The 14,548-nt window shown below is 29.7% G+C and overlaps 1 protein-coding gene across 1 annotated transcript in view; it reads left to right on the forward strand.

Moving 5' to 3' along the window:
• The first annotated feature begins 7,664 nt into the window (after positions 1-7,664).
• The window catches only part of LOC106679896 (RYamide receptor), a 126,162-nt gene continuing 119,278 nt past the window's right edge, over positions 7,665-14,548 (forward strand). Inside the window, exons 1-2 of the mRNA XM_014419287.3 lie at positions 7,665-7,682; positions 7,767-7,933. Coding sequence (XP_014274773.1) covers positions 7,665-7,682; positions 7,767-7,933 — 185 coding nt within the window. The remainder of the gene's footprint in view (positions 7,683-7,766; positions 7,934-14,548) is intronic.

Consider the following 14,548-nt stretch of genomic DNA (forward strand, 5'->3'; position numbering starts at 1 on the left):
TATTAAACATTCTAAAAAAGCAAATCATACTCCTCCATAGTATCATCGGAAACCTTCAAAGAAATAAAAAAAAAAAAAAGTTTAAACAATATTTATTTGGAATTTCTTTTTCCTGGTGACCATAGCTCATATCACATCTGCATTCTATCCAATTCCTATGTTAATAGAACCATTAGAAAGTTTAATGTCTGATCTTTTAACCGAAACTAACAATTTTTAGATTTAATCCCCTAACAAGGGCGAAGCATTAGTTACAATTTCAATTTTATATTTCCAATTCTTTTTTGTTAAATTAGGTCTGGTTTGTGCCATTTGGTTCAGTTTATAGAGCCCTAAAACAATTCCAAGTTTCATATAGATTGGTTGAGCCGCGTTGAAGATAGTTCTATTTTTTTATCATATGTTTTTATTATTAGGTTCAAGGCCTGTACTTAGAAAATACATCGCGCGTTTCCTGACGTTGTTTTTCTAGGGTGGGTTCGTTACTTCCACGCCTATTTTTGTGAGTGCCACCCATTATTGGCTAACGGGCCTCACAAATGCGGAGGTTGTTAGTGAGTATTGTATAATTGAAATATGCTTGAAAAAATCCCGAATAGGGCCGGGGGGACTCGAACTCGCAACCTTTGGGTTGGCAGACAGTAGCGTTACCACGCTGCTACAGTCACCCCCATGTGTTTATTATATAACGTTATTTACCGCTATATACGAAATTGCGGAACAGAACTTACATTTAAACAAATTTTGACTGACTACCCAGCATACTACTCCCTCAAATTTTTATATGTTATACCAGTGGATCTCCATTCTACTTACAGGATAACAAACAAACCGTAGATCATTCCAAGCTCTAAAATAAAATGTAATCAAAGTTTACCTCACGTCCCCATGTTTTAATAGTTTCACACTTCAATATAATCGAATCCGGACCCTTGCCCCCGTGCAGTTTTAAATTAAAAGTATAACCTCTGCTATTTAGGAAATTGAAGCAATAATGTTGTCAACCCACGTGGTTGATGCCTTAAATAATTTTTTAAAAAGTCGATATAGTAAGCAATTGATTCAATCATTAATCCAATGTGTAAATAACTAAATATATTAATTTAAATCAAACTTTCAATTGTATTGAGTTAATTTATCAATATCTCTAAATCTAACAAAAACGAAAATTTGCCGGGTCTGCTATTATAAGTATACATGAAAATACACAAAGTTGTTCTAGGGGTTACAAAAAATATAAAATGCATTCCCAGCCCCCTTAAATCACCATATTTTCGTAGAATGTGTGATGAGAAAAATATACGATCTACTCCATGAAAAACGAGGGACAATATCAGAGTATCTTAATAGATGGGTATCTTCCTCATGACAAGGATAAATGGGCATCTGTTGGGATAGTGATACCAGATATCAAGACTTGAATCATATTATTGAGAACATGGCTGTTAGCGAGTCGATTCAATATGACCTACCGATATTATCAGGACGTAGATGAGTTGTGTTCTATTAATGTAAATGTATTGCATCAGAAGACATTATGCTATATCCTATATATAGGCAATCAATAAACCATCAATTATTAGTTGTTATCTTGGTTAATAATTTTATTATTTATTAAAGTGTGGCATGTCTAAATAATGTCATTCAGTCTCTTAATAAAGTGATTTTAGTATCTTAAACTGGATTCAACATTTTACGTTTTAAAAATAAAATCTAAAAAGGCTGCAAATCATTGAAAAATAGTTTATTATTTGAATTAATTATTTATTATATTAATAAACAACTAGTAATAAAATAATAAAACAAAATATTAATTTTTTTCATACCGTTAATAAACTTATAATATAACTGTCATAATTATTTATGACTTATTACTGCTTGCTAGTAAATAATGGCAGTAAATAAATTCCACTGTTTAAAAAAATTCTTTAGCTCAATTTTTTTTTTAGTACCTTTATTTTATTTTTTATCCTTCTATTTGTGTATACTTTAAGAGACATTTTATTTATTTATTTATTTTCATTCTTATTTCAATTTATTTGTGAATGTGATCATTCACCGCTGTTACCTATTGCCCACAATAGTGCGGCAGATTGTAATATCTATAAATTAAATAAACTAAAAAAAAAAAAAATTATGTTATTTTATTGAAGAGAATTAATTTTATAATTTACCACAAATCAATAGCATTAATTATTAGAGTTAAAATATTTACATTCATACAATATATACAGAAATAAAAGAATAAAAGAGAAAAAGGTTTAAAAAAATATTAATGATAACAATATTACTCACTGAAAATAACACTAAAATAATAATAATAAATAAATATAATAAAATAAAGCAGATCGCATAATAAAAAAATAACATAAGTACAAGACAAAATTAATGCGAAAAAATGAACGATAGCTTCTCTCATATCTTTTTCCTTCTTGAATTTTTTTCTTGCAAAAAAATGTAAGGGTAGAAATAAGTGATAATCGGAGAGGTCCGGGGAGTTCGATGGATGAGACAGAATTTCCTAGCCTATTTCTGGGAGTTTCTGATGAGTTCTCTATGTGCCATTATCATGTTCTTCCTATTGAAGATCCCTAGTCCTTTTTCTTACTTTGGATTGTTGTAATTTATTTTATTTTTTTTATTGATATGTACAATAATAGAAAATAGAAAAATATGTACATTGATAGAACTCCAATAACATCAATAGCATTGGTGTCTGGTTCTGACATAATCAAATATATATGAAACATTGAGGTCCTGAAGGATGATTTGATTTTTGGCAAAGTAAGGAGCATTAAGGATTTCGGATTGTAAAGATTAGATACGAGAAGAATTCGAAGGGTTAGCTTAATAAGCTAAACTAGCTCGTTGGTTTAAGCTAGCAAGTTCTGAAATTCCTTATTATAATTATATGAATGAATCTTTTGTAATTAGTAGAAGTTCAAAGAGTTTGTCTAGTAAGTTTTGTATTCCCGGAATTGAGTAGTTTCCTGTCTTTTCAATCTTGTATGAGGACTACAGGTTAGTCGTTTGTCCTGATTTGGTCCTAAGTAACGGATCTCTTCAAGAAGAATAAGTGGGTTGTTGTTAAAGGATACTGTTGGGCAGCAAGTCCGAGGTTTACGACGAAGAGTAAAGGTGAATTGGTGGGATTTATTGCCGTGAAATTTAAAATTTAAATAATCAATTAGCTGTTAGTACCTCTCCGAACTAACTTGTACTCAAGAACCGGGAAGAAAAAACGGCAGTTACCTCACACCACTTTTTGATTACTTTAATAAAAACTGCCAAGTATAGGTAGGGGGAATAAAAAATAGTGGCTGTTTCAAAACCTTAAAAAAATATTAATTTTTCATTCGTAGCTCTATATCTTTAAAACTACCAACAACACTAGAAAATCTAAAACAACCTCATTTAAAGAAGAGTAAATTTACTGAAATATTAGCCCTGATAGTGCTATTTACGTCCGAATGTTTTCGAGATATAGACTTTTAAAAAGCAACATTTTATAAAAATGTACTGAAATATCAGTAGTTAGTGAATGTATTTTGAGAAATCTATGTCTCAGGAACTAAGTGACGTACAGATGTCTATTGGCAATCAAATTAAAGATAGTTTAATGTAGTATAAAGAAGTTTATGACCTTTACCTTCGTAGGAATAGTAATTTTAATTATATTCGCTAAAATAAATTAATTCATAGTTATTCGGACAATAAGTTTGATTTATGAAAAACTTTATTTCAGAAACAATTGGATGTACAGATGTCTGCCTGCACTCGAATGAATGCTAGTTAGATTTACTATAACATATTTTATATCTTTTATCTTTGTAGGAGTAGTAGTTTTTATGATATATTACAAAATAAACTCACAAAATGTTAATTTCTAGTTGTTCGTATAAAATATTGGATTTTTTAAAATATACGTCTCTAGACCCATAAGAAGTACATATCTCTGCCAAAGCTCAAAATAAAGAAAATTTGACTTAATAGAAAGTAGTTTATGACACTTATCTTCATAGGGGTAGTAGTTTTTGTGATATTCACATATGAATATAAATTTGGCAAATGAAAATTTGCCCGAACAACTATAAATCAATTTAATTTAGCAAATATCATGAAAAATACTATTTCTATGAAGGTAAAGGTGATAAACTACTTTATAGCCCATTAAACGTGCTTTAATTTGAGTGCTAATAAACATCTGTACGTCAAATGGTTTTTGAAATATAGATTTTTCAAAATTAATTAACTAACTACTCATATTTCAGTACGTTCCATACAACATTTTTATGAAATGTTTCTTTTTAAAAAGCTATATCTCCATAACTGTTGATCGTAAATAGCTCTATTAGGGCTTACATTTTAGCAAATTTACTGTACTTTAAATGATACATCCTTAGATTTTCTGTTGTTGATATTTTTAAAGATATAGAGCTCCAAATAAAAAATTAATTATTTTTAACGTTTTGAAACAGCTGCCATTTTTTATTCTCCCTACCTATACTTGGCAGACTCTTCAATTTTGACTATTAATTATACCTAGTTTTCAATTATATAATTAAAAATTTGGGTGAAATAACTGCCTTTTTTTCTCCTCTTGGGCTCTTGTACTTCTTGTAGCTTTCTGCTTGATTCCAAGAGCTCAAAATATATCGGTCCTCGAATGCCTTACGATTACACAATATTGTCTTACTCACGCTCAATTGTTTTACCTAGGATAATTCACTTTTCATCCCCAGCGATACGGTCCAAGAGGTATTCGATTTTGTTTCGTGCAAGTAGACACCAAAGTGGTATGCAAAGATAAAAAAATATTTCTGAGGTTTTTGTTAAACTGAATCGAGCCTTTCCACAATCTCTGAAGTTGTAAAAAAAGGATTTTGATTTAGCATGAGCTGAGAAAGCATCATTTTGCTTTATTCTAAGAAACAGACAGAACTTAATTTTAAAGTGTATAATAACTTAATCCTCTAATAAATTCAATAATATCACCTGGCATCCTGGCTATTGGATGATCTTATGGCCAAGAACTCGCAATCCTCTAAAGATAAATATGTCCTAGAAAATCACCCACTTTGTCCTTATTCCTGATTCTGACACTGCTAAAATGGGTCATGTTTCATTTTAAAAAATATTTACATAAAAATTTAATTTTTATTATATAGGAAAATATAACCAGTTGACCAATGACCTTATCAGCCAGAACCCTTTAAAGGTTAAACTACATAGTAACCCAGTAATTAGTTACTCAGCGAACCACTAATTAAAACTAATCTAAACTCCATGTTCCTAAAATCCCCAATAATAAAGAAATCTTCAGAGGTATTTTTACTCACACAAATTTCCTAAATGTATATATCCAGAATACATAATAGTTCAGTACAGAAATTATCTACTGTATTTTCACTAATATTGACCCAATTCAGATCTTTACTAATGATTTAATTATCTAAAATCAGAGGAAGAAGAATCTAGAATGTTCCAGAAGATTAATTTAAGTTTCGGATTAATTAAAAAAAATAATTCCTAGTGTTTAATCAAGGTATTCCCCGGACTGAAAATTGGGAGATATTACCCAAATTAATTGTAATATGCTGGTGGTTGTAATAAAAGGATTGCACTGTAATCAATAATTAATGGATTTTAAAATAAACGAAGAATGGTGGTATAGGGAGGAAAGCTACTTTTAAATTAATTTATACACATAGTTATGTGGAGGTTTGGCAAAAGGTTGTGAAATGTGGTTTTTGTATTTAATTTTGATTGTTGATTGTAATGGGGTTACATGAAATTATTATAATAATTAAACGGTAATACATATAATAATAGTGAGCTATTGAGATCTTGAAATTGCATATTCTTGTTCTCTTCTTGGGCTATCTTCCCTCTTTCATCCTCCCTCCGTCTCTACGCCTGAGTGGGGTGTAGCTTATTCACTCGTAGTGAATTGTTTATCTCAGCTAAAAATGATACAGCACATGAAATACTGTTCACTCTTCTCGTTCTGTTGTAGAAACTAAGATGGCTACCCAAGTCTACTGCCTCATGTATCTGCCTCTAGATGACGTTATCTTGAATTCTTATTGGGGGTGGCACTTTCCCTTCAACACATAGTAACAGGAAATAGTGAAAACTATACTAGGTACACCGAAATTTCAAACATGTCTGACTTACAGCTTTCGGTGATTAAAGAGAGAACATTATATCTCTTACTCATATTTCCAACAACCTATTCATACAAGAAATAGTAGAATACGATTAGACATCACTAAAAATATATACTCACAAACGTACCAAATACATAATAATAGACCAAACTTGAAACCTGAATAGTACAATATAAATTGGTTGTATATATTACATTTTTTAATCAAGTGTATGTTAATTTTTCTTTTCTTCATTATTTGTAATTTATATTTATTTACTGAATTTTCTCTTTAGGAAGTCTGGTAAGTCAATTCATAAACATTTTTATGAGGTCGATAAACGTTCAATTTGAATGTTATTTAATTTAAATTAACATATTGTAGCACAAAGTATCGGGACCACTGCCCCATATTCATATGATTTAAACCTACAAACAACAATAATCCACCATAATAACAATCTTCATCCATATGTATTATAATTCATACAATTATATTCACCTCATAATTAGTCAAAATTTGAATTTCATAAAGGAAATCGTGCCATATCTACATTGCTATACACTGTTCTCACTTTTTTACCATTACTTATTGGTGCATTCTTCACTTCTCTTTAGCACAACCATTACTCTATAGTTCTTGCTACCTCTTTGGACCTTATCTCATGTCCAGTGTGCTGTTTGGTTACCTCCCTGGTTTTATGTCTTTTTTAAAATACTTTTTTGGCTTTTTAATTACTTTTTCTTTTAATTTGTAGGTTTTTTAAAATATTTCCCTACTGTATAAAAAAGAAATTCAAAGCAACTCACATTATCAGCCAAGGTTCTTGCATCTGTATTTATTATTGCCTTATGATAAACTCTAAATAATAAATAATAAAAACAACTATAAAAAAAAATTTGTGAATTCCTACCCAGTATTTTTGAAAATTATTCAATTTTAGATTGGTTTAGCTTTTTATGACAGCCTAACGAAAATCATCCACCAATTGGTGCATGATTGCCGTCCAAATGATGGGATAAGTTGAAATTTGTTTTTAAGATTTTGACTAATTCGTCTCGAATCCAATCCTTACAGTCCAAAATCCTTCGTAAAACCCTTAATGCTCCATACTTTGTCACAAATCAAATCATGCATCAGGACCTCAATGTACTCTATGTTATCAAATTGGCCAGAACCAGATACCAATCCTTCCATAATAAACTTCCCAACCACCCAAACCAACTCGTTTCTAACTTGGCTTCTCCTTCACTAATAATCCTCCTAGGCGTCTGAAAAGAAGATGGCCTCGAGATCTTCTCCTTTAGAAATGTTTTTGGAATTCTATAAATGGGTAGATTCTTCACATGTTTGTATCATGTCATAATATAACTTATAGCAAATTTACTTGATGTGTATGTATGTATACTGTTGTAAATATCAATAAATAAATTATTAAAAAAAAAAAAAAGATTTTGAAAATTTGGATTTTGCCAAAAATTTTATTTGGAAACCTTTGAAAATCATATCTAGACAATGGATGTGAGGTTTTTGGTACTGGACCACATTTTTACTTTCTTCCCCTTAATTATTAATATTTCCTGTATATAATTATATAGTTAATGACTTTGGTTCCAGATGATGGTGAACGACAGCTTTCCAGACGACCTCGACCTGGACTATCCCAGCCTGGAAGTGGTCGAACGCCCGATCCAGTACGCCCTTGTCACAATATTCTCGTTGACGGCAGCGCTGTCCCTTACAGGAAATATCACCGTTATATTGGTCCTCTCCTTGGGCCACAGGTAATCTCTCTCTCTCACCTGTTCATTGATCAATTCGAAACGGTCCATTGATTATTTGATTCATTCATGTGTCAAAGCCATATTGACTCCATGACAAATTGAGGAGGCGTCTGATGTTTCTTTTTAGAATAAAAATTTAAGTATAACGATTAATACGTTTCTTCAATATATATATTATAATAATATATTATTATTATATAGTATAATAGGATTTTTTTCTCAATTTTTTACATTTGCCAACATTCGAAAAACTATATTACAAACTATAAAAGCACTACAGTAGGGATGGGATATAGATATAGACATTATCGAAATATCGATATTTTGTCTCCGACATTCCATATTTCGCTATCGATATTCTATAACCATTAATACCGGAATATCGATATTTTTCTTAGATTTATCAGTCTTTTTTTTTAATAACTTTCTACCCAAATTAAAAAAAAAAAGATATACATACATGTGCGTATATTAAATATATGGGCAAAAAAAAATAGGTAATTTGCTATCTAAAAATAATCACACATCTTAGAACTTCATATATGTAATTTTTAACAGCATAAAACAAATATCAATAAATACCAATAACATTGGGAGATCAGCGACCAATAATATTGGATCAAAATATATAGCAGATATACAAAGATTACAATATTTTAACTAAATATTACCAATAATTCCGATATTTATTATCGATGTCGAAATAAAATTAAAATATTTTTAAATTCCTCTAAAAAATATGAATGTTTTTCACTTATGAAATATCGATATTATTTTGTATTATCACTACCAAAGTTTGATATCGATATCAAAAAGTAATATTCTAATGTTTTAATGTTGAGAATTTCAAAATTTGAATTAGATATTATTTGTTAATGTCCATAATACAGATTGGAAATTTTTTTTGGTGATTTAATGGTTTTCAATTTTTTTTTTTTAAACCACTTATTCAACTAACATTTTGAATTATATTTCAGTTAATTTTGGGTGGGTGTTCTAATATTTGTTATGTTTATGTTTTACTTGTCATGATGTTGCTTCGCTTTACCTATGATTTACTATATTATTGTTTTATAATTGCTATTTCATTAATTTATTAGATTTCCGATATTTTAGTATCGATATTCCCTCCCTACTTTACACAGACCAGTTTGATCTTCAATTAATTATAGTTCATGAATAAACACTCATATGAAATATTGTTCAAAGTGACTACCTCGACCATGAAGAGAAGCTAGGCATCATATCGTATTCTCAGGTCTGAAAACAATTGCTTTTGACATGCTTTCACACTTGTCACTCTCAGATTAGCGTTTTAGTTTAATCTTAACAAGGGGTTTTTTAATTTATATTTTAGCTGTTCTACATGTGACTCGGGATAGACTTGTAATTAACCAAGGGTTGCATAGAATGCTAAGCGGTATTAACATATATGCAGCACGCAGACACCAGGCAACAACCATTAAATGTCCTGTGTGCTCTAGGGCAGAATAATTTAGAGGGACATCTCTGTAGAACAGAGCTCTGGTCCAGTTTTCCCACTGGAATGATAATAATAGTTACTTAGGGATTCATAGTTATGAATCAAGAACGAAGCGGTTTCACACAATTATGACGGTGAATATTTTTGTTAACTATATTCGAACGCCCCGGGGTGAACTATCATAAGAAGGTTCTAAGAATTGATTAATTTTATTTGTTCTGAAGAAAGTAGACAGTTAGACGATTGCTAAAACAATAGAATAAAAGTCCCTTTTCAAAGTTTTTAGTGAATCTAATAGTGAACTATTACAAGTAATTGAAAGAATCTTGACAAAGATATTATTATAAACAAAAGTTAAACATGAAATGAAATGAAAAAAATAATTTTATTCTGGGACATATGTCCCCTAAGACTTTTGTCTGGCAACCATTTACAAGTTTTCGGATAGTAAAATGAAATTGCATTGGGATATTGGCTTAACTACTGTTTATAATGTTTATCAATACCTGCCTATTTATTTGATTACAATGATGCGGATGTTTGGTTATACAATAAGTGGTGGAATAGGTGTTGTTTAAAGGAAACAATGGATGAGGATTGGCGAATGGAGATGGGAAGAGAATTCCAGAAGATTGCACGTATGACGAAGGGTTTGCTAAAGAAGGCGGTTTTATAGGAGGACATATATAAATCAATCGGTTGGAATCTGGTGTTTAATGAGTGGATGGATGAACGAAGAGTGAGGAAATCAAGGAAATAAGTAAGTTTTTTATTTTAAGAACTTGGAATAGGAAAACACCAAGGAGGTATTGCCTTCGGGAGGTTGGATAGAGCCACTTCAACTCTGTATACCAGGGGGAGACTTGAGAGCGCCTTGGGAACCCAAAGATCATTTAAAAAACAAAACATTTCTTATGACTTTCTTATCTTAGTTGACTTGGAGACCGCTAGGGGTGTTTGAATACAAGCAGCAGGGAATTGTATTGTGAATGAATCGTTGAAAATTTTGAGGTATGCTTTTGTGGAATATATTGCATGGTCGTGGACCCCATACACTACAAAAAAATTGTACAAAATTTCAATGTCGATGAAACTTTTCGCGATGAAAGAACGGCGCTTCACGTTGTACATAACCATAGCTTCCTAAATCGTTTTACCAAGGATTAAATATTGTTCACTTGTATTTACTTGTTATGTTTCTAAATTTTTACTAAGGTTGAATTCGATTCTTCATATAATAAACAACGCATTGCTTAACACCGAATTTAAATGTTTAATTATAAATTAAATAAGGGAAAAAAATATCAAATGAAAAGAAAATGACTAATTAATGGCATACATATGAGAAATTTAGTTTAGGCATTAAATATTGTGCAAAAAAATAAAAATAAATAAATAAAACAGCCCAAAAAGAGTAAAGCGTGCAAATTTGGTACAATATAAAATTAGTGTTGTTTGAAATATAATGAGTATTTTTTTTATCGTTTTTATTTTTGAATGTAAGAATAATAATAAAAACAATATTGTTTCTTTACGGTGTGAAATATCCCTGTTGGCTTGAACGAGTTTCAGGCAGTCTAGACAAAATATTAGAGCAATATGTTGCGAAATAAATTTCTAACTTAGAGGAATTTACGGATAATAAATTAAAGGTAACATAGAAGTAGAGGCGATATTAAACCATTTTTTACAAACCTTTTCTCCAACAGCATTAATTACAGAAATAAAGTATTATTTATAGTGTTATAAATCAGAAAGTATAATTTATAGTAGCTTTATAGCGTTATACAGCTTCTTAAAATAATAAATTGTCACTCTTAATACGACGAGTATTACTGCCATTAATTGAAGGATTTTCAGTCCGAAGAAAATGCGCTGATTGTACTTCAATAACTTTTATTTATATATTATTAATAAAGATGTAAAATATATTGTCAAAATAATAAATAATAATAAAAGGTATTGTCAAATAATAATTTTTTTCATTTTGATTTTGTTAAAAAAAATGTAATTAAATTCCTGTCTAAGGAAACATTTTAATAACTTAACTAACCAAAGTACAAGGTTTATTTATATAAGTAGATATAAGTATAGGGATTGTTAATTAATAAACTAATTACTAAATTTTAAATGATATTTTTCGACAATTTTTTTTGGGCCAAGACTCCCATTGAAGTCCTATTTTTTATTTTCGTGTTCGTTAGCTCTTCTTCTTTAATTACTTTTTACTTTGTATATACGTTTGTTTGTTTATTCACGTGATTTTTTCAAGTGGTTGTTTGTTTCTTTGTGTGTTTGTTCGTCGTACTTTAAATGTAATATTTGGAATCCACAACAAGACTGAAACGACAAGAAACTGCTCGTAGATTCCGATTGCTACAACACTTACTTGACAAACGCTCTAAACTTCCCATTCACTACAAAAAATTAGTATACACAACGATAATCAGACCAATTTGGACATATGGAATTGAGCTCTGGGGCTCTACGAAGCCATCAAATTCCTCCCGGATCCAATCCTTACAATCCAAAATTCTACGTAAAATCGTTAATGCTCCTTATTACGTTACAAATAAACTCATCAACAAATACCTTAGCATCCCATTCGTTGCAGATTTGGCCCAAAACAGATATGCGTCTTTTCATTCCAAACTCCTTACCCATCCTAACCCATTAGTTCTTAATCTTTCATCCTTAACAATCCCTGATAACCCTCCGAGGCGTCTGAAAAGAAGATGTCCACGGGACCTTCTAATTTAAATTAATGCTTGAAGTACCACCAATGGATGGTTCCTTCCCAAGATTTTCAAGTGTAAATGAAACATACAACATATTTACTTATTGTATTGATTACTTGTACAGATGTAAATCACATTAAATAAATAAAAAAATGTAATATATAACAATATGGTTATAGTGGGTTTCATAACCCATCATGAAGATAACTTATTAGTATAGCTTCTAATTGGCGTGAAAGATCAACGAGAGAGGAAAAGCTGAATTCGTGATTATTAGATAATACTGGGGAGGTGAATGAACCCTGACGAAACTAAATCCATAATATAGGTTTCTTATAATTTTATTCTATTTGTTTGTGAAATAAATAGTGAGTTATTTTTCTTATTCAAACAGCCAATAAAATAGAATAATAAGTCTTAAATTTGAAATTTTCTTCTATGATCATCTGCAAAATTTAAATTAAGGGTCCAGGAAAGGTGGTAAAGTGGCATTTTGACGTTTAAAATTTAATTCTTCAAAATTTTGAGTTTGTTTAATGAAATTATTTTAAAAAATAAAATAGTGTTTTTATTTGCTTTTTCTAATGCGTTCCAAGAAAAAGAACATGAAACGCTGAATGCAGTTCAATAATGCACTCCTTTCCACACCACCGCTGGGGTAGAGTGCTTGGCGTGCGTTTTTTTTAATGTGGTTTCCCCAATAGGCCTAATCCACAGTCTGCTACAATCCTCAAGAAATTAAACAATTTTCTTGAAGAGTTTTTTTAATGAAGTATTACAACACTATAGAATGGATCTGATCTAGTAGCATTCGTTATACGAAGAAGAGGTGGGAAAGAATATTGGAAACGAAAGCGTAGAGTCGATGTTAAGAAGAATTGAAGATTATATATATATATAAATACGTCGTTATTATTTTTAAAATATAATAATAAGTAAGCTGTTTCGGAGTATTCTCGATTTTGCTTATTAAAACTCGAATTTTAAAATACATATAAATCGCAAAACGGTATACATCAGAAAGAGTTCTAAAAGAGTAGCTAAACTAAACTTTAATTTTTAATCTCTTTTGTGTGTCAGAAAGCACAAAAATAAATAATAATTGCCGGACTTTATACTGGATTTAAATATTAAAAAATAGTATTTTGAAATAATTATCTATGTAATATTATCCAAAGAGTGGTCTTGGAAATTAATTGTTCATAGATATTCGAAACCGAAAAAAAAACTTCTACTTCAATCTATTGATAAAATTTGAAGACATTGGCCTAATCTCAGGCGCAAAAGGATACCAGACTAAGTTGGATATAGTAGAGAGGTATATATATTTTTTCGAAGGACAACTCAGTATGATATTCTTTAAACATCCTGAGGATGGCACCATGTCTTGTAAACGGCATTGAACAATGTACGTGTCTTAAACTAGTACTAATGTTTTGTAAATTTTAAACAATATTATTAAAATTATATTAGCGGTGGGAAAGATATTTAATGCTTTGAGGACGAGAGAAAACATGTAAATAACAAAAAGATTTGATTTTCAAAATTATATTTAATATAAGATAAATTTTTATTATTCTGAAATCCAAACTACAATTCATTTATCATTTAAAGAAAAAATTAATTTTATAAATATTTAACGTAATTATTTCATTTAAATTGCTTATTTATGTGCTGCGAACACAAATTATATGACATTTTATCGACTGAAGGAATTTTTTAAGAAATCATTCCTATTATCATATAACAATGTTTATACAATCCCACGGTAAAGTTCGATATAGAAGAGAGCTTGATGTTCCTCCCCCCCCCCAAAAAAAAAACAATGATAAAAAATAATTAAAGAGAATAAAATAAGTTTTTCATTTTTAAAATTTAATTTTTTTTTTACAACTGACTCCCTCTTTCTGACGTAATAAAAACCTATAAATTTAAAAGTGAAAACACGAATATTAAATAAAAATAAAATTATAAGAAGTCCCAAACACCCCTTCAACTGTTCTAAGACTATTAAGGGGGTTTGGGAATAATGTGAAAAAAAAAATTAAATTCCTCCCTTTCCTAATTATGTTAAATGTCTACATATTTAATAATATACATAATGTAATACATATAAATATATATGATAATGAATGAAATGAAAAATAACATACTATAATCAATCACATGCAATAGTACTCACATAGTCTCTTTCGCATAAGTTATAGTGCCTTTGAAGATTTTCTCTACTCTCATGTATTTCTAATGTATCGAATTTTATTTTTATATTTACTTATCATTTTTATTAAACATTAAAACTATATTACTAAATTTAAATATAATATGTAATAATAATATCTGAATCAATCTAATCAAATTAATTTAAATGAAAAAAGGGAAGATACTGTTGAAGAT

The sequence above is a fragment of the Halyomorpha halys genome, unplaced genomic scaffold, assembly GCF_000696795.3.
Source record: "Halyomorpha halys isolate HHAL.00 unplaced genomic scaffold, Hhal_1.1 Scaffold230.1, whole genome shotgun sequence".
Classification (NCBI taxonomy): Eukaryota; Metazoa; Arthropoda; class Insecta; order Hemiptera; family Pentatomidae; genus Halyomorpha; species Halyomorpha halys.